Source organism: Lethenteron reissneri, chromosome 39 (assembly GCF_015708825.2).
Source record: "Lethenteron reissneri isolate LAM-NWPU_2019-01 chromosome 39, ASM1570882v1, whole genome shotgun sequence".
Lineage (NCBI taxonomy): Eukaryota > Metazoa > Chordata > Hyperoartia > Petromyzontiformes > Petromyzontidae > Lethenteron > Lethenteron reissneri.
This window is the reverse complement of record NC_083817.1, coordinates 1,893,052-1,914,785: the sequence shown is the minus strand read 5'-3', so window position 1 is coordinate 1,914,785 and position 21,734 is coordinate 1,893,052. Positions and strand designations below refer to the sequence as shown.

Sequence of the window (21,734 nt, the reverse complement as noted above, 5' to 3'; positions counted from 1 at the left end):
TTGCCTAATCACATCGTTACGTAAGTGTTCGTGTTCTTTTGACACCGTTGTTGAATACAAATCCCATGATGGTTGTCAAGGTGGGGGGGGGGGGCCCAACTCGTAGCTGTGGCCACCAGGGGACGGTAGAAGCCAAGGCCCCCCCCCCCCCCACGCTGCTGGTATATAAACACGCGGTCTGTGGGTGGGGGGCGAGCGAGTCTCGTAGACAAGCGGCAAGACGCAAACGCCCAGGGTCGATCATCGTGCGCAGGCTCGAGCATGCCCGTCACAAGCCGGGCGCAGGTGCTGCTCAAAAGCGGCCCCGCGTCTTGTAAGCGTCACGAAGGGGTGGAGGGGGGCAAACGATGGCCTGGGGAAGAGACCCCGCTACTACAAAGCTGTCAAACATCCTTAGCAGCGCCCTACCTTATTACAGACCAATTCGGACCTTATTGGTCAACCCGTGCCCTTACAAATCTCGACGTTCATCTTACAAAGTCCCGTCACAAAGGAGAAACACAAACACACAAACAAATTGTGTTGTTGCCCCTATTGAAACGGCTGTAACAACGCCGTATGGACCTGAAAACTCAATTCCCCTGTACAGCAACACGGGGTAAGCCGCATGGGTTGACGGCTGTGGGAGTGACTTGTGGAAGCGATTCTGCCCGGGCAGCTGGCCACAACAGCGTGACGGAGTCAATGGGCGCGTCACGCCGCTCCGAGTGAGACCTCGGCTTTCGCCTGCCACCAACAAGAACCCTTCTTCATACGCAGCGGGTGGCCAAGGTGCAGTGGCGGGAGCATTGTTTTGGGACTATAATTCTCTCTTGATGTGAAGCTTTCGTGACTGCAGGAATCCATACTCTTGGTTCTTTCGGTAAAGTCACGTAGGTAGAAAATAAATCACCACCTGATGATGGACGCTTGTGTTGCGCCCGAAAGGTCGTGATTTATTTTACTTTATACCTACGTGACTTTACCGAAAGAACCAAAGAGTCGAATTCTCTCATCCGCAATAAACTCGACGGGCAATGTCAACCTGCGCGCAGCATGGGATAATCACATGTTTATATATATAAATGTTTTCAACACTCGTTCTCAGTTGCGCTATGCATGTCAAGGCGGAAATAGTTCAACATCGACCAAGGAAAGAAGCGCTGAGAAAGACGTTTGAAAACCACCTAGAGCGAGAGAAAGACGTGTTCAACACACACAGAGGCGTTTTTAGTGACTCTGAAACAAAGTGGCGAGGCGATGCGCTACGCCGCAGGACGGTCTGGCAGCACGTGGCGCCTGCACACCTGGGGGGGGAGGGGGGCGGGGGTAGTCTTCCCGGCAGCTGATTGGCTGGAGCGGTGCGAGTTCATGACCTTTGGTCCTTAGCGACGGCTCGTTTACAGGAGGAGGTCCCGGTTAGGATCTCGTTACTAGGGCAACCACGTTTCAGAATTACTTCACTGAGACCCGCGGGAGGAATCCGATGAGTTATGAAGCTCTTTGAGGAGTGAAACTAAAATTTGAGGAAATGGTAAGCGAGTTACTAAATCTAAGTTACGATACGTTTTTTTTGTTCTTGTGATGTCGTACCTGGCAGACTTACGACAAATCGTTATAGCATTGTATTTGCTGCACTGAGCCATCTGGGGCCATACGGTGGGTAAGATGTCCACCTTCTGAGTGTGCCATTCCCTCGCTCCTGGCTTCTAGGTTCGATGCGGCTGTCTACCTTCCCCAAGGGACCGTCCATAAATAACGTCACGCGATTTTGGACGATTTTTGCCCCCCCCCCCCTTCGTCACACGGCGTCACAAAAAGTCAGACCCCCCCCCCTCAAATATGACGTCACAAAGTTCTGCCCCCCCCCCCCCAAATAAAACATGCTTCAAATCGCTTTAAACTATTGTCATTGTAGTGCGTATTTAATGTGGCGCTGCACTCTGATGTTGTAGGAGAAAATATGTATTAAAAAGTCTATTTAATTAAGTAGAACGTGTTCTCAGTATTTATTTAAAGTTGCGCATTTTTGATGTGACGTCACATTTCTCACCCCCCGTCATACATCGTCACAAATGTCTGACCCCCCCCCTCCCTAGGTGCGTGACGTCATTTATGGAGGGCCCCCAACACAAACTTTCCCTGCTCATCTCCTCATTCCTATCTGCTGCTTCACCGTTTTGTTTTAACGTCTTCCCTCATTTCGTTTCCACCCAAATGCCCTTGAGTTAACCCCCCGGTAACTGCCTGCTACTGACCTCCTCATCCTTGCCCGACCTCTCCTCCACTGCCTTGCTCCTCACTCTCACTACTGCCGCCTCCTGTTCGCACCCCGGCCCTCCATGGATCTGTGGGTATATTTAACTTCTTTCACACCATTATGCCAGTTAAAAAGGTAAAACCCTATTACTATATCTTCCTACTGGCAAAGGAAGTCTCATAATGTAAATGCTTACCTCGAGCTCTCAATACTCTGATGGTGCGTTGTCTTTGAGTTGTGCGCCTTTTGGCGTCATCTGGTCCAACACCATGTGGGACTAGGCTCTAAGAAAAGCTGTCTCGGGTGTGGACCAATCAATTGCAAGGACAGTGCATACATTATCAGAGTTGTGTTTTTGTTTGTATTTTGACCGCAAGTGTTGTGGTTAATGCAAACATGATCCCTTGTATAAAGGTGTCAGTTTTATTGCCAGTTAAAAGGGTAAAAACCTATTACTATATTCTTTCACACCGTACGTAACCAACCGTACTAATCGGAGGTGCGGAGGGGGGGGGGACAACACTCAGCACAAACAAGGCAGTTTAATATAAATTAGTGTGTAAAACTAGATGATGATTTAAAAGTGCATAGCTCCAGTGGCTTCCTAATGTTGGAAGGAAGAACGTTCCAGACGGCCGCAGAAGCACATCTGAAAGCGCAGCGCGATGCAGTGGCCGTCTTTGGATAGTTTATAACGAGCAACGCCCTGGGACTCGTTGGCACCCCAAGTTGCTTGAGCCCGAGCTGCGTTTCTCTTTCTCGTCTGTCCCATGGAGCCCCCCTGCCCCCTTCGTTATCTCCGAATGTAGGAGGGGGGGGGGGGTTAGTTCTCAAGCGTCTCGGGATCCGATTACATTGGGACACTAAATCAATTAAAAGTGCCGTTTGTGTGTTTGGCCAATTTATTACTCCTGATTTTCTTTGATACTGTTGTAATTAAAGCTTCGTTTAGAGATCCTTTCATCAGGGTCAGAGCCCATTGTGATACATCGTCTCTTTCCAAGGGAGACCTGTCGTAACCTACCAGGACTCGAGCATAATAACAAATCAAATCGTCTTAATAATTGAAGACCCGTTGGTAGGCTATCATAATACCCCGCCCCCCCCCCCCCCCGTGTTATTCATGTGCGTGTACACAATTTATTTATGACGGCGAGCCATAATTATTTTATGTCACTCATCTCCAAATGCATCTTCTGCTCGAGCCGACGCTACACAAGCGCGGCGATGTTATTGCCACGCGATAAATCATAGCAGGGGCAATGCTGAAGATGAGGTTGGCAGGCTGGTAACAGTCGTGTTCACAGCAAGGAGGGCCTGGGTTCAATGTCCAACTCGGGCATCTTTCACTGTGGATTTCGTATGTTCCCCCCCCCCCCCACCACTGTTCTGTTACATCGGTTACAAATATCCCAATGCCCATATATTACCTGCCAGTTACACATAGCATCAATACCAACCCCTCCCCTACAAAACATGTGGCAGGAGCCTCCTGAACGGTTGGCTGCGTACGGTGCGAAAGAAGTTCAACATATACACATATACGTATAAAGTCTTTAGATTCCGTGAGGCTTTCCTCGGCTATGCATAGTATTAATAATGTAATAATTACACCACGTACAATCTCGACACACCAGCGGCGTGTGGCATTGTCCTGTCACAATAGGTAATAACACTTAAGTGTATCATCACCATCACTGTCATGCGTTCGTTAACATTCGATGCAAATTTCCGCTTCAACTTGTCAGCCGTGCTAATTTTTTTACTCCATCAAGACAATGCCCAATCCACAAATACGAAGGAGACATCACAGCGATACACTCAGCTACTTCCTGACGCGGTTATCTTGCTTGACCACCTGAATGTGAAATTGTAGTTGTTGCTCTCCATCTACATCAGCAGCCACGCGAAAGAAGATGATTTTCCACCTACAGACAGAAGATACTACTATACGGTCAGTAGATACTACTGTAGAGTTAGTAGATACTACTATGGTCAGTAAATACTTCAACAGTCAGTAGATACTACTATAGAGTCAGTAGTTACTACTGTAGAATTAGTAGTTACTACTATAGTCAGTGGATACTACTATAGTCAGTAGATACTACTGTAGAGTTAGTAGATGTTACTATGGTCAGTAAATACTTCAACAGTCAGTAGATACTACTATAGAGTCAGTAGTTACTACTGTAGAATTAGTAGTTACTACTATAGTCAGTGGATACTACTATAGAGTCAGTAGATACTACTGTAGAGTTAGTATATCAACTACAGAGTCAGCAGGTACTACTATAGTCAATAGATACTATAGAGTCAGTAGATACTACTGTAGAGTAAGATACTACTATAGTCACTAGTAACTACTCTATTGTATGCAGGGTGTGTAGGTATATATGCCTATATGGGGGGAATATTTTTTGAGGGGGGGGGTCGACAATTTTCAGAAACCTTTTAGATAATCTATTAACCCCCCACTTTCTATAACTTTTTGGACTTCTGCAAGCCTCTTATAATTTTGTTGACGGACAAATGGACAAACGGGCACGCCGGGCTTTCGCAATAGCTTAGTATTTGTGTATGTATATGTTATGTTTTTAAGAGAAGCTTTGAAATATATTTCCCCCGGGCAACGCTGGGTACTTCCCGCTAGTATGTTATAAAGGGGCCATAAATAAATAAAAAACACAAATATTAAAACACAATTTTTTTAGTTGCGCAGTAAAGTCATTGTATTTGTTCATTTGCTATACAACCAGATAATAGGACAAATCGCTAACCTTAAACACCCAGTCGTTCATAAAAGTTGAAGGCGGTATAGTACTATAGTAATAGAGCAAGTGCAGATTCACTGAACCGGAATTGATACATTTCGATTTAAAGCTTTCGTGACTGCAGGGATTCATCTTCTTGGTTCTTTCGGTAAAGTCACGTAGAAGGGAAGTAATAAAATATTATGTTTTGTTTTTTATTATTTTATTACTTCCCTTCTACGTGACTTTACCGGAATTGATAACTTGAAATTATTTAGCGCGGGGCCTTTGAAAGTGCAGGGCCCGTAGCTACTACATATGACGCTACTTTTGCTACTAGGATAATCCGGCACTGGGTTCGGCCACTAACACTCAGACTTAGCTCAGGCTCGAGGCGCTCACTTGATTTCAAAGGCCCATGATTGAGCGGCTCAGCCATGGCTTGGGACTCGGGGGTTGAGCCTCATGGAAATCCTGAGCGTGGCCCAGACCATGCCCAGAGTCGGCTCAACGAAAGCACGGTATGGCTTTGAGCCGGCTCTCCTTCTGCCAGAGCCAAGCCTGAGCTCAGACCAAGAGCAGGGGCCTCGGTGCTAAAGATAGATGCATAGGCTTGTCAACAGCCTTCCAAAGGATTACGTTAAGAACGCTTAACTTACTCATCCTAGAACAAACATTATTAACATTTTCTCACGTAAAAAAAATAGTTGCACGTGACTTTAGGTTTGCTCATTTATCTCGAGCCCAACTATGAATGCCTTCTTTGTCAAATTTGTGAAGTACATTTTCAGAGATTGTTTTTATGTATATAAAACATCTATGAATGTGTCATTATTAAACACTGAACATTTCCCCAATTAATTCGCACAAATGCTCAATTTTTGTTGTGAGAATTGCTCAACTTACCGGTGGGCGACCAGAAAATAATAATTGGCGTGTTAAACGCATGTACACGTGACACTAAAATTGGTTACGTCGGCTGGTGGAGGGGATAACGACACATTTGTTCAGATTTGCGTGGCCTAACCCAAAAAAATATAAACACACATCATAATTTTGTTAAATGAGAGTTACTCAAAAAGTCATAATTTTATATTGGGCCTTTTTATCTCCAAGGGCCGATGTGTGTAGCAAATGCATGCTTGGGGGTGCCTCTGGCAAACTTGACATCTGTATTCGAGGAGAGCGCATTCTCAGTTTTAGTGGCAAGGAGTGGGCTTTAGAGGATAATGGATTTGGCAAGAACTCAAAGTGTCTAGTTTGTGCCCTTTTAGCATCCGTGTGGTCGAGCATATATGAATGCAAATTACCGCCACATTGTACGCTTCACTCGGGCCAAGGTGCCACAGCTTTTCACACATTTTCAAATCTGCATTATTCTGCACGCGCACGATCCAGGATGCAGCGAGACGCGTGCAAGGTAACACGATCCGCGCAACGACACGTTACTGTTATCATCTAATTGAGTTTCACGATAAATCTTATTATCCCTATTAAGCGAACGTTTTATTTTCCACACAGACCATAGGGAGTGTGGGAGCGGCGGCACAAGAGATTTAGCGCAGTGCACTAAGAACCCGGCGATCCGAGGTCACAGCCAACATCAGTTGCCAGTGATATCTGACCTGATACCGAGGCGCCCCTTTCACAAATCGGCACTATGATAGCACAAAACCACCGTGACCCACACGGCACGGGAAGGACCTCATCCAGCAGTGGCTTTAAAAGCGGCCACAACTCTAAATAATGTGTAATGGGAAGCAAGACTTTTTTTTGCACCGTTTGATCGTAATTTACCATATTGGTGAGAGCGGGTCAATGAAATGAGAGGCTCCGGACCAGTTTCGATGTCGCGTGCCACCGATGTTAGACGTGCACGGAAACTCAAGTCAAGTCTTCAGCGGCCCCTTCAACGTCCGTGTTTACAGTCCCCACCTGCGTCCCGTTATTTATGGCTCCCGTCTGTGGCACCGCCGATGGCGGTGGCGTGGATCAGGTGCACCGAGCGGTGGCGTTGCTATCGGGTGTGCAGGCGGTGCAACTGCGCCGGAACCCACAGGGAAAGTGGCCCTGGTACCGATCTACAAAGTGGTGGGGAGGGTGAGAAATTGGACAGGGGTCCTCTACTTCATTTCCTGCACTAGGGGGTCCATGCCAACCACGCGTCACCGCTGCTGCCAAGCGACGTTCTTCTGCCAGTCAGGCGGTGGTTGTTGCATTGCTAAACCGAGTCTCGCGACTCGCTTTTAGGTGGGAGGGGGGGGGGGGGTCCTGCCAAGTTTTCGCAGGGGGGGGGGGGGGGGGCGTGATCGCGATGTAGGTACAAATTGAGTCGATATGGTTGTGGTGGATGATAAAAGTGGAAACGTTGGAGATCGGCTATCGACAGCCGTAGACAAAGCTTCATGGAATTTCGGTGTGGTGGCATTCGCAGAACTCGCCTTGACCTTGATCTTTAGACGAGCAATGACAGTGCACGAGAGCGAGCGGCTTACCGTGCTCAGAGCCACCAGTGAATAGGGGACATGTCAACAACATGTGCCCACGTTTCAGCCTCTGGTAACCATATATGCCATAATACAATTTTACACAATCATTAAAATAAATCGGACTACAGCTTGGGGATTGCGTGAATCATAAGTGAGATTTAAGAGTGTCAATGCTGCCACAATGTGAACTAATTTCATAATAATATATATTACTTAAAATGTTCATCATTTAGATAATTATGGTCAAACAATACAGAATTATCACATTATACCATGTGCTATGTTTATTAGGACTAAATCCAACCCAATACGAAGCTATTCAATATGCTCTTACTGTGAGCTGACCATTTAGGTTTAGAAACAATCACCGATAATTGCCAATTAGCGGCATTCCAATCAGAAGTGAACATGACAGAGTTGGTCATTTACACTTCAGCTTGCTGTGGGTTGGCCGATGAAGACTTTAGCATATGGCAGCTATCAAAAGACGTGTAACAAGATGTGACAAGATAGCAGATAATTACATTATAATATCCAACTGGTTAAGGCAGTCCAGCTTCAGCTAGGAAACCATGGGGCAGTTTTGTGATGCTCTTCAACTGACATTTCACCAAATCAACGTGATTTTCTGCTCAAATCAGCAGTGAAGGCAGTGTGCACGTGCCCGGTATGCAGCCCTAGGCCCTGTGGTGGAAATTCCACATTCATATTGGAGTGAGTCTATCTATAGGTGCAACCACTGCGCAAACTATCCGCGAATTGATGTACTGAGTCCACTCCCAAACCAGGATTTGCTCACAACCTTCCGAACGCGTGGCCCGCTTGCTCCACCAGAGCCACCTGGCTGTAGCTTTTCACCAAATAATTCGAGTGTCGATGTCAAGCGATCTGCAGCATGCAAAGGATGCGTCTCAGTCTTGATTCCATGGCCCACGGCAAAAGTAGCGGAAAAAAAAAGCATTGCATTTGAGTTTCAGTAAAGAGTTTAATCCATTAACCACTTGCAATCTAGCTACACAATTGATCTTGTATTGAATTAACAGTACCTTATTTTCCCCACACACATCGCAAGCTCGTTACTCTGATGCAGTCGCACTCCTACAATCAAGCGGAGTTTAGAAACAATGTTACGTTTCTAATTACATTTTGTGGAATGGATTACTTTACTTTATAACAACCTGCACTAACAATCCCGCTGCCAAATTAAGCAAAACCTTAAGAATAATGCATTGCAACCCAAAGCCTGCGAGAGAGAACCAGTCAGATTATAGAGGTGTGACTGCACATGGACATTTAAACAAATGCAAATACCGTAGGAAAAGACGAGACCTAATAGAACATTAAAACCTTGTCTCTTTCTGCTGTTGTTTATATCCATCTGATGCCAGAACAAACATTCGCAAAAACGGCTGCTTACACATTTTAAGCAATTCAAATGTCCCACGTCTTTAGAAACTCCGGAAAAAATAACAGATTCTCGAAAACAAAGACACCTTAAGAGCCACCCACATGGAACAGGGCTAATCAAGCCCACCACTGGTGAATGCTGTGGGAATAAATGTCGCCGGTACACATATATCAAGAGCACTGCCATGGGTTTAGCGAGAGGTTTCTATAATCTATGAATCGGCTGACGAGGAGAGAGAGAAAATAAATATTCAGAAGAATGTAACGCATTATTTGGCCATTAATCCAGGGCTGTGTTTATCAGAAAATGAGGAATGCTCTGGATTCATGCAGTGGTAATGGTGCAGGGCTGCAATTCCCTGCTTATACCAATGCTGGTGGACGAAGCTCCACTGGAGAAAGCCCTCGAGCCTGTTTAGAGGGTTTTTGGCCTACTCTTCCACACTTTACACTGTATATTGTTAAATTTTTCTATGGCTTTAAAATGTATCACTTTTTTCTTGCTCCATGAAAAATTAGGTTTCATAAATAATACAATTTAACGAAGATGCTTGTTTAATTTAATTTCCTATGTCCAAAGAAGGATATGGTCTGTTCCATGAATTACACAGCAACCCATTAACACCACCACCATAGGATTGAATCCTCCGAAATAAGTGCCCTCCATGTGTTCGATCCGAAGAGGATTTTTTTTTTTACAATTCACCTAATATTGATTTGCTAGTCACCGATTTTTAGCCAACTTCAAACAGAATTTATAAGTAGACCATTACATTTAATATATCAGTGTTAATTCGGCTCTACAAGTATTGCATTGTACAACACAGGTGCATTAATCCAGGGGTTCTTCTTTATCGTGAGGTTACATTACATGCTTCACAGATATTTATATCGCTGTTGTTACAGTGTCCAGCTGAACCGCTGCTTGCGGCAATGCAAAAACAATTCACCGTTTGAATGTCACTTCTGAAGCTTCCGTGACTGCAGCAAGACACATTATTATAGAGGTCACCACTACCAAAGTCTTTGATGTCAACCTAGCGCATCAAGTCATTTTCCAATGTTTAAATTTCACCACTTGCCAGGTTTTCATCGGTTCCATCTTCTTTAAATACTAACCCATTTGAGATGCTCAAAACTGAAAACAAGGTTGTTTATCATATGGTGGAGTGCAGAAATGGGTCACAACGGGAACACTTCTACCAGAAATTGCACGAATGTCAGAAAGTGACAATATCGTAGCGCGGCCAATTAAGGAAAACATTTTACATAGCATGTCCGTATGCACACTTGAATGCGCCATCTTGAAGTTAACGTCTTGAATTTACTGTCCAATTATCCCAAAGTTAAATTCAGCAAAGGATTTGTGCTGTGAGATTGGGGGGGGGGTTTGTTTTGTTTACATCAGTACAAAAAGATTGGGCGCAAAAGATAACAAGCAATGCTCTCTGTTGACAGAGGGAAAATCAAATTTAGTTTTGAGCATCAGGAAGTAAATAAACCGGGCGGGGTTTTCTCTCTCCCACGCCAGTGACATTTTCAAGGAAGGAAAAACCTGCACTCCCCTTAAGCCAACAAGGTTCAGTCCAGGACAGAGCCTCCAAGATTCAGAGCCAACACATTTCCCAGCAGGACGAAAAATAAAAACAACACACCAGAGGCCATTACTAAAATTACCGAGTTCTCAATCCATTAAATGTATTAGGTTGTGATAAAATGCAGTCAAGCATTTGTTTACTTTCTTCCCTCTTAACATACTTTCGTTTTCCTCAAACTATATCAGTCCACCTACACCTACCCCAAAAATGGAGCGACAAAATACGCTAACTTAAAGAGAAAAAGAAACACGTGGGAAGGGAATAAGTCATTTCACCTGCATCAATTTCTGTGAAAACATTGAGAAGAGAGTAATTTTGATTCGATGACCTAAGATTGCGGGGGTCCAACTCCAGTCGTGGCAAAAAGGCCTTCGTTACGTGCAGTGCAGCTGTAACTCATAGACGACCCCCAAGAGAAACACAGATCCCATTTGAATGTTAATGGTTTAGAAGCACACGGATCCCTTGAGGCTCCGACTCAATAACATGCACTCAGATTAAATGGAGTCACTTATTTTTGCGGTGTCACTTTACTTTTTTACCTTAACAGCTAAAAAAAAAAACTATCGAAAAAAGTTGCCCTTTCTCATTCCCGCAATCTATCCCAAAGAGTCCCCCCCCCCACCCTCTGTCAGGACAGGAATCGGACCCCCAGAATGTTTTTCCCCCCTGGCGACTCTGTCACAGCGTGGCATGCAACATGGAAACTTTGGCCGGCAGAGGTCCTCCCTCGTCCCCATCGTCCTCCATGGCCACGCTCACCAACGGCACTGTGGAGTCAAGCGGCATCTTGAGGTACAGCTCCTTCAGGTACTGCAGGTCCCCGTTGATGCTCAGCTTCTGCACAACAACAACAGCAGCAGCAAAGTCGGCGGCGTCAGAAACAAAACGGTACACAGCCGGACGTCTCCATCATCAACCACGGTCGCTGGACAAAGGCCTCCCACCCCAAGCTGTGGCCGTCTCTCCATACTCCCGCGATGGAAGATTCCACCCGGCACTTACTGCACGAGCCGATTTCATAGCTCCAACTCGGTGGATGTCCTCAGAGACACGTCACGTTCCGTTGGTTTGCCGCTCGGTTATTAATCTCACCGTCGGCAATCCCCTTCTTGCTACGTGTCCCTGCCTGAGGCCACTCATTTTAATTTCATGCGGAGACTTGCAATTGTCAAATATTGCTTGCTCTTCAACATAACCGACTTTGCTGGAGGGTGCATATCTCTAACGGTGCCGGGCAGTGGTGGCTATGAACGTGTCCTGTAGTTCAGCACTGTGAGGCGAAAACGTTGCGAAACTCCCTTCCCATGTACGTGGAGGTGCCATACCCCAACTCGCTAGAAGAAGGCAGTACAGCAAGTGGACTAATCACCATGTGTTTCCATCTGTACACGGATCCAGTGTTACCTCCTCACTACAAGGCGTTGGTTTTCTCCGGTTTCCCCCCCACTAGTATAAACATTCGTTAATTGGCTGAAAAAAATCTTTAAATAAAAACCCAATGCAAAACCCTCTTTAAAAAGTCGTACAACTCATTGTGGCTATCCTGGATAAACAAGTAAACTTATTTTTATAATTTGTGTAAATTATTAATGAGACATAATACCCACATGATCCAACTTAAACATTAGTTATGAACCCCACTCGTTTTCCCCAACAGATTTAATATCATTAACATGCGTATGTTCTCTAATCCACGTGTTATTTTTTCGCTCTCTGAACGTACTTCCAAGCAAGCGTCTCTCCCCCGCTTCTTTGTGCCCTTCTCAGTTTTGGTCACGTGCATTGTCCTATAACGACTGTGTTCCCGAGCCATTTGTCACAGCAGGGAGTGCAGCTCTGATAAAAAAAATGCTCTTCTTTCGCCGAGTTGGTAGGTTACATAGCGAGGCATGGGGGGAGTGGCATTCATAAAAAATGTATAACGGATGAGGAATGGGACTGATGGAAAATAATAACACCCATAGCAGTAACATTTTTGCACCAAGCCTAATATTGTGAGTGGTGGAGAGTCATGGGACAAAACATTTAAAGGGGTCCTGTATGACCCATTTTTAGACCTAAATTAGACAAAATGTATGGGTGTATACGTATGCATGAGTATATGCGTACTCACAGAAGTGTAAACTCACGTACATTTGTGGGTATTATGTGTACGTATAAGTACGTAATCATGCGCCAGCATGCACATTTAGAGATATACAAAGATAACGATCATTCCTCATTTTCTGCAGAGGCTGTTGGTGCACGTGCTGTCAGCAAGCACTTATTAAAGCTGGCACAGCACAAAATATAGTGGTGGGACCCACATCTCACGTGGCTGCCTTAATCTCCCCAATGCTGACAGTGGAGGTATTTTTAGGCCAAGTGAACCTAGGAGAGGTTCACGCCAGGTTCAGATAAAAAAAAATCATTATTGTACTATACTGCCTCCGCTTCCTGCCAACACACACACACACACACTTTAAATCAATCAATGAATAACCCAGGTGAAATCAATGAAGCAAGGTGAAAGCCCATCAAGACAGCAAGCCCTTTTTATGATAGATGTGGGGAATACAATAGAAGATAGAGAATTTAGTGCTAAATCAAACACAATGTAAATACAAAACATGGGCATGATGGCACACTGTCAAAAATATTTAGAGTGGCAGCCAAGGAACGGAATCCATCCGAGAGGACGTCCACCGAGGAGAGGGAGTGATGACATCGGCTCGTGCGCAGTGTTAGGCAGATTATTGTATTGTATAACCGTGGGATATGCGGGCTATTGGGGAGGCCTTAATCTAGCAGTGGACTGATCATGGCTGATGATGATCATCGCCGCGGTTGTCACATCTCGTCCCTTCAACTCTGCTCCAAACGCTCTCCCCGAGCTGGTTGAGATGGCCCTCAAATTCAGCGCACTCATGCCGAGCACGGTCTCTCGCTCTCCGCAGCTACTCTGCACACGGAGTCCTCCCAGTGGCGTGGCTCCCACCCCCACAGCTGGCATCGGTCTCCAGCTCCACCTCCGGGTGGGTTCCTGGCAACCCCCCCCCCCAACCCAAGGATGTTTGTGGCAAATGGCCACCAATGAAGCTCACGTCACCTGCGGGTGAGACACTCATCCATACGTGAAGTGGCTCCCTGCACGGGGAGCACGTCATGTCACCATAACCGCCCACCGCGCACGTCTCAAGCGAAACCTGGGCCGTTGTTAGCAGCTCCATCTCCATCAGCGCCACATGGAAGCCAAGGGCTATCGGTAGCTTCCTGGCGAACGCTCCTTCTTATTGCAAGAGCGTCGACACGATCGCACGCAGGGCTTCGCGTCTTCCCGGGGACTCGCCCGCTCTCTTTTGGCACAAGCGAGAACTCTGCTCCCAAGGTGAATCTGCTTGGTGTTGTGGCAGCCATCTGTAATATGGAAATTCAAGGACCCATCTGTGCTCTATTTGCAGCTCTCTGTAGCCCGAGCGACAGAGCACAGCAGCTGCTAATGGGGAGAGGCCCAGCTGAGGTTGCTATGCAAACGCATCAGAAGGCATGAGATTGAGCAGGCAGTACATTCTTTGGGGGGGACACAAACGCGCTGGCTGGCTGGCTGCTAAAGTTTTTAGAACTTGTGTTTGGAAAGATGTCCATCGGCAGACCTGAGAGCTGCGACCAATTTTTTACGAATTTTTTTTTTTCGACGATCCACATGAAATGTTGCATTTAACTTTTGTCGCGTAAATTTGCCGAGTCGGGTTTCAGGATGCAAGCGGTTTATCGATGGGCTTGACAACGGTGTGAGCTCTAATGATGACGTTATGCCATACATCGTTGGATCCTTTATCGGGCTATCTTCAGTAATTTAGTTTGATTAACCCGTGACACAATAACGATGCGGCCATTCAAGCAGCTGAAAAGGTGCACGCGCTTTTTCAGTTTGCGGTGGAAATAAATAAATATATAACAACGCAGACACTGCCTCAAAACCGACACACATTCATCACGCCACTAACGATGCCACGCTCAGCAGAAAGCAGATAAACAAAGTGCGTCGTCAATTTTCCCGGGACAGCCTTGTCGATAGTCAGCCGGGACTTCAATTGATGCGGCAAATAACTCCCTCTTGTCACCTCTTTTGCAGAAAAAAAAGAAAAAAAAGGCTGTCGCTCCTCAATCCCACGAACAGATGACTGGGATGCCTAAGAACCCACGCGATGTTTTGTCCGCGGTTGTATTGTGCGTAAGCTTCTCCAGAACAGCGTGCGTTTTAGTGTTGCCCACCTGCCAGCTAACAGCATATGGCAGCCAGAGCTTCGGAAGTTGGTTTCCTAGTGATTTGAGCTTTTTTTTTTTTACAATTTTCAGCTATGTTCAGCTATGTCAGCGTCATCAATTATAATTATCTATCCGCTGGTGGGCGAACGCCTCCCCACATTAGCGTCATCGTCCCTCGCAGGCTGTGGGAAGCCACAATCAATCTCGGTCATGCACATGAATCGCTCTCATCGCTCCATCTCCATGGCGGTCATCCTGGTCGAGTGCATTCTCTCCTGTGCCGAGTTTACAGTGACGCCTACATACACTCTGCACACTCGTGTTGGTGTCAACATCAGCAATAAGGGGAATAATGTGAGGGGGGGGGGGCAGGGGTTAAGATGTAGGAATCCAAAAAAGTAATATTCTCTTTAGAAAAACAGACTTAGAGGTAAGAAGAATTGTAAGATGCTAGTTAGGCTTTGAACCAATTACATCTAACAATGAGAATGAATATCCATAGAAGGAAGAAGCAATGTAGGTATAACAACGGTGCTGGCTTTGACAGCGTTGCCGCTATCCTGTGCCAGCGACATCAGCACTGGCCTTGCCAGCGGAGCTTCGTCACCGTCATAAATGCTACGCGGCAGCATCCCTGTCGGTAACAAGGGGAGGAGCGTTGGACAAGCCAAAAACCCAGCAAGGTGGCACAGCAGGAAGCACAGGTGGCGCATGTGCCAACTGTCCCGTAATGTTAACCGGAACACCTCGCTCTGTCCCGTGACCATCTGCTAGCGAGATTTCACCATTCACGCGTGGGCCTCCTCAAAATGCATCAGGCCTGGCCCAAGTGCTGCGGAGATGCTGCAATTAACGAGTGGCGAATTATCTCTGCCGCTGCCGATGTGAATGCAGTGCCACTGAAACGAAGCAATTTGATGGAATGCATCGTGACAAACACTGGACGGTGTGCTTATGTAGAGTTCTGGGTTGTCATTGAAGGTCTCGCTCAGATTCAGAAGAGCGACAGCATGATCAGCCGTCTAAAGCTATGCGGACACTGCACGACTTGTCACGCCACACAGGGCTCTGATTTCTCAGCCATGGTCAAGCGATTTCCACGCTTTGAAAACGTGCGAACTTGGATAAGACCTGCCACGGCTTGAGACATTCAGGTCGCCCTGCTTCCACTTTCCCAGACAGGATTTAGCTACACAGATACAAGAACAAAAATCTCAACAAAGTCATATTTGTTGCCCCCTAAGGTAAGAGCCGCAATTGCGAGGTTGAGAACGGGAGCGAGGCCAGTGTGCCAAGGGCTGGCTGCCTCTAAGGCAAGTCATTGATTGAGGCCACACCTGGCAAGGTCCAGGATGAGAACTGAGAGTCCTGAAGTCAACGTTGAGGCCAAGGATTCAGGCCACGACAGGCTCCATGCAATCCCGCACCCACCCCCCCAATGATACCACTGATCTCACGTTCCATTTGGAAAATTGTATACAATTCTAAGCATGATATCTGCCTTCCGGGGACTCGCAATCTTGCGACTCGCCAAGCTCTACATGGCAAGGTGCAGGAACGCGTGGCGATGACGACTGTATGAGCTAATGATTAGTACCAGCGATGTCAAGACTGGCGTCTGCGGAGGGAGGAGCTGTGCGTAACGATGCCACTGTGCAGAAGGTGGCAGCCCTCCAGCCACAACAGTAATTGCCCTAACGATGATTGAATTATTAAGCGGTCGAAATACAGCACGTGCCAGTACTGTGCCGAGTGCAACAACCGAGCAACAACAAAAAAACGCATCTGTTCTTGCGAGGCATTATGGGTAACACAATAATAATATCTGTGCCTCTCCACGTAAAAATAAGTTTACGTCTGTTTTATAGGTTGTTAAATATGAGAACAGTAAGGTACAGATTGTAAGGTCTGCTGCGCCCCGTTAAAGAAATGTATAAAATGGCCAAGCCTCTAGAGCAAGCTGCAGCAAGCACAGTGGCACAGACGATTGCCAAATATTCCAGATTTTTTGTACCAAACACAAATAACGCTCTACATTAGTCATTAACAGTGCCGTAAAATATACATTTATAAGACTAATGCGGCAAGCGAATATTGATTGAGTGGTACATTGGTGTATTAAACAATGGCTGAATGGTATTATACAATGATCTCATGTCTACGTTGACCGCTCGCTTCACGCCCATTAGGCTAATGCATTAATCATTTACACCTTCATGGGTCGACCCCATTTCCTTGGCAAGAGAGAGTGCCAATCGCGGAGGCAGGGGATGGACGGCTCCTTCTCTACGCATCGCGACGCATACATCTCCCTCCCGCCTCCCACCCCCGGATGGGTCCAATGAATCAGGTTCGGGTCAATGGGGCATCATCTGCATACCTCAGCAAGTTTTTTGTCCAGATGCAAATAACCCATGGGGCAGTTCGCCATCTCCCCACAATCCACCTTCGTTCACCGGATGAACGAGAGTGGAGGGAACGCACGTGATGGTTGTGTAAAAGCACAGAACATCTAAATTAACCGCACCTCGCAATTAACAGTTGCATCACAGGGTGATATTTTACAAGTCTGTTTGGATCGTTTGCTTTAGGCTTAATGTTTTATCCGATTTTAACCATATTTTAATTTTACATGGCGCTGTTATGTGTGTGCAGTCACCGTGGTGGTATGCTTTACCAGTCTCTGTCATTTAATGTTTTCTCGATATTATTTTATGGAAATAATTATTTACGAGCAGCATCTAGAGATGCTCTAAGTGTTAAGATGCTATATAAATCTAATTTATTTTTTATAGCATAAAAGGCTACTGCTTTGGGTAGTGGCGAGTATATGTCAAAAAAATTAAACAAAACTTACATGATACAATACATAATGCCTTTTTCCCCACATCTGTCTCTGCGTAAAACAATGAAAAGTATTTTTAATCTACAAAACATTTAGAGTGGGCTTTCTAGTGTAGCAAGTTGAGAGTACCAATCTGGTCAGGAATGATAGCGCACAAAAGCCACCACATGAAATGAATCTTGTCACTAACTTTGACTTATTCCAGCTCTGAGAATTAAGATATTTATTTTGTTTCGTTCCACCGACATTCCATGAATGTATTGATGTCGGCTTTCACGGCTCGGTGCACGAGCATGCCTCCACCGTGCGAGGTGAAACGTCACAGAGGAGAAATGAGCAGCAATGCTCTCCACAGCCATCCCCAAAGAGCAGCTTCTTAAGAGCGTTTCTCGTGCAATAAATGTTCCTTGCACGGCATATGATAGATGTGCCCTTCTTGTGGGCAAAGATATCTATTGAAGTTACTTTAGAAGTCGTTCTCTGCTATCACGTTGTGGGTCCATCTCTAACAATGGGTGGTGTGCATAGCTCACGGCTATAGTTCCAACTGGAAGTCCATTCATTTCATAGCAAGACACCGGACTGGATCGCACAAACGGAATGTAAATGAGAGGTAATTAAACGAAAATATCTGCTTGGGTCCAGACTTCTCAATCTCTGCACGTCTATGGCAAACTTGACAGAAACGGAAATCGTAGCACGGCCTGGGCCCCCCTTATGTGGGCTCAGCCAGAAATACATCCTTGGTGTGTGTGGTGTGCATGGGGAGATTTATTTAACAAAAAAATTATGCTTGTTCACCCACGAAAGGTTCACCAAGTCTTAAAGCTCTTTTTTTCAGGAGGGTCCTGCCAAGTTGTCAGTGGCGGACGGGGGGATGTTGCTATGTGTGATTAAACTTGAGTAATTTGCAGGTTGTTTTAAGCTATGGGAGGAAACTGGCTGGAGAACCTGGAGGAAACCCATGCAGAACAAGGGGAGAACAGAGAGAGAATCTCCACACAGAGGAGCGCCCGGGTCTGGAATGAAACCCAGGACCCTTTTTGCTGTGAGGCGCGAGTGTTGCCACTGTGCCACAAAATTGCTACCCCAGAGATGAAGGTAGCCCGGTTCTATGTTGCCTCTCGTACAGCACGACTTAGCAGGATTTTTATTTAACATTTTTCTCTTTTGTAATGCGTCTTTGGCTGCGAGCAGTGATATGAAATTATCATTGACTAACCTTCTTTCCCAAGGCCTGTGCATGACAATAACGGTGAATATCTGTCTGCTCCTGTCAGCCTGAACGACTGCTGGGTTGCTTGCTCATTCCTTTTGGGTTAGAAACGCACTTTCAGGGCATATTTTAAATTCGGAGACATAACTGAACAAAAACTGCAGAATGTACTAAAGGGAGAAAAGCAACGCTCGCTGTTCACAATGCGCGTTACGTAATGGCACAATGTGCCCACGGCTTTAGCAGAAGTTAGGTTTCGAAGCAGATTTTGCAAATACAGATCAAGCTAATGAGAGTTATGATATGGCCGTTCGATGTTGATCTTGTTCAGTCCAAAAGAAACGTGAACATGGAAAAACACCCTCTCATCGGTTTAAAACAACTTAACATATTACATGCACCTCCATGTTTGTGGATTTTGCAGCATTCCCAGAATCAGCCTGCATGAATGACATAACTTAAAAACACTTATTATTCTCATTACAAAGCAGAACTAATATATGCGACCTACACAGAGACCCATCGACACACGTAGGACTCGTAGAGTCACAGAGGATTTATATAAATGACAAAAGGAGCATAGACCGGCATGGAGACCCTCAGAATTAAATAGAACCCATCAAATTAGACAGAGACCCAAAGACTAACTTAATGTAATATATGCCCTACCGTTTACATTCATACGAGCAAGGCAAGCCGGCGGGAACCGAAAAACGTCCGGCATGTGGAGCGGAACGTCATTACGCGGGTCCAAAACCCTCTCCACCACCACCGCCCCCCCCCACTCGGCACGAGCGAGAATCATCCGGCACCGCAGCGGGGTCCGAGCGACACGCGGAGCGGTGCGCGCGAGACAGGGCGGGGCGCGCAGGTGGGGCCCTGCCGCTGCTGTGGAGGGAGCGTGGCACCTGGGGCAGGCGGATATACTGGTCGGGCGCAGTGGCGGTCGTCGCGCAGCACAGCCAGAGCAGCACGACGATGGAGAGGATGAGGGTGAAGGCCAGGATCCAGCGGGGCAGCCCGGAGCGTCTGCGGAGCGCGCGTCACACGTATAGGCATGTATGGCACAGACAAAGATCACCGCCCCACCTTATAGCCTGTGAAAGCCGGCACACGAGGGGGTGGGTGGCCAGCACCACGCCCGGCCGCCTTTGTCTCCCCGGTGGTGTCGTTTACACGCCGCACCAGGTACTCATTTGAGGCTGTGTCGACCTAGGGGAGGCCCACAAGCGGTTCAAATAATCGTCACTGGTGTTGGCCGTGAGCGGGAATAAAACTCGGTTCACCGGGTTCGTAGCGCAGCGCGTCAACCGCCACACTACCGCTGCCCGCACATGTACAGAAACATATAGACACACGCACACACACGCATGGCCACTAAGGCATACACGGAGATATAAGGACACACGCCATGTGCATTAATGTGCAAAACACCACAAGCATTTTATATGCAAATTCTGTAAATAAATACACATAAATGAAGCAAACTTAAACTTATGCAAAATAAATGTAGGCTAAAGTACGTACAGCACTTGCAATCATGCATAAACACTGCACATGCTACAAAAACAAACACTTATATCTATGCACTTCACAATGTGAGGGAAGTCATTTAGACCAGACCTCACAATACTACCATCACAGCCATATTCAAAACAAATACTTTAACAGCAATTACATTCGAATGGTGTTTCATACTTAAAACTACAAGACATGCAATTATAACATAATACATTTTGCTTTTATACAATGATGGGCAGCTGACGGATTGGTAGGTGAAGTTCAGCGCCGATTCGGAGGTCAGGCGAAGGTCACGGCAGCAGCGAGCACACAACGATCGCTTTTTCACTTTCTCCCTCTCGCTGTGCCCAAGAGATGCGACCATCAACAATGCCGCAGCACTTAGCGGTGGGCTAAGCTGCATAATGTCTACTAATTTGCCGCACTGCCAGTGGCCCAGGGAAGGCCGCATTGTTCCTCACTTCCCTGCCTTCAAGGAGCAGACACTGGGGACCCATTATCAGGCTGCGGGAAAATTCCTTTGGGTCAAATTGGGCAATCCTATAGCAGAATTTCAATTGTGTGTTCACAATCAAAGGGGGCTTTGGAGGCAAAGCTTCTCCTAACGACGCCCTGTGATATCGCTCTCCTTTGAGGTTACGAGCGTACGAACGCGTACATCCGACTGTGAACATTCTAGCCCGTGCCTGCCTTAGCATGTGCCCCGTAAGGATACTCGATTTTCTACACCCCTGCATTCCGAGCAGCACGTGTATCTTTATGCTGACGTACCATGATTACACGTGTGCCCGCTTCCTGATGACCATAGCTACATACACATGTACCTGCACGCACACCTGTACACATGCCAGTCCACTCCCGTGTATGTATATGTATGTTGAACCTCTTTTGCACCGTATGTATCCAACCGTGCTAATCGGAGGTACGGGAGAAGGACAACAAACTAAACACAAAAAGCAGTCGCGAAGAAATGAGTTTTCAAACTAGATTTTAAATTGCATAGCCTCCAGTGTTTTCCTAATTGAACTTGTACATGCACGGCACTGCGCATACGTACGTGCACTTACAAGCCTACGCACCCCCCCCCCCCCTGAGCACATGCCTACCTGTGTATATTATGAGCCTGTGTGTGCCTGTGTGTATTAGCCTGCGTGTGTGCCTGTTGAAGTTCAATTTTACTTTGTGTGACCAGGTGAGAACTCTAGAGGCCAGGACACAAGAGTCGAGCCACCAAACCTACAAATTGCAAAACAAATTCAATGAAGTACGGCGGTGAAGTAAAGTCATCAGGACACAAACAACACAAAAAACAAACACTGAATCACATGAAGAATACAAAATACGCATGAACGTCTGTCCATGTTCCTGCATCCACGTCTGGATGTTTCTCTGGCCGAAGACAAGATCACCCGCACTGC

The 21,734-nt window shown here is 46.4% G+C and overlaps 1 protein-coding gene and 1 long non-coding RNA gene across 3 annotated transcripts in view; one reads left to right on the top strand and one right to left on the bottom strand.

The window, feature by feature from the left end:
• Positions 1-1,488: 1,488 nt before the first annotated feature.
• LOC133352037 (uncharacterized) lies at positions 1,489-11,219 on the top strand. The gene is made up of 3 exons (XR_009756248.1): positions 1,489-1,513; positions 4,139-4,193; positions 11,124-11,219. It is a non-coding gene; the product is annotated as an uncharacterized LOC133352037 (long non-coding RNA).
• Positions 8,450-21,734, bottom strand: part of TMEM59 (transmembrane protein 59) — a 66,209-nt gene continuing 52,924 nt past the window's right edge. For both annotated transcript variants that reach the window (XM_061567748.1, XM_061567749.1), the window contains exons 7-8: positions 19,704-19,824; positions 8,450-11,323 (exon numbers count right to left, since the gene is read on the bottom strand). In XM_061567748.1, the coding sequence (XP_061423732.1) occupies positions 11,165-11,323; positions 19,704-19,824 (280 nt within the window). In that variant the 3' untranslated portion in view covers positions 8,450-11,164. The remainder of the gene's footprint in view (positions 11,324-19,703; positions 19,825-21,734) is intronic.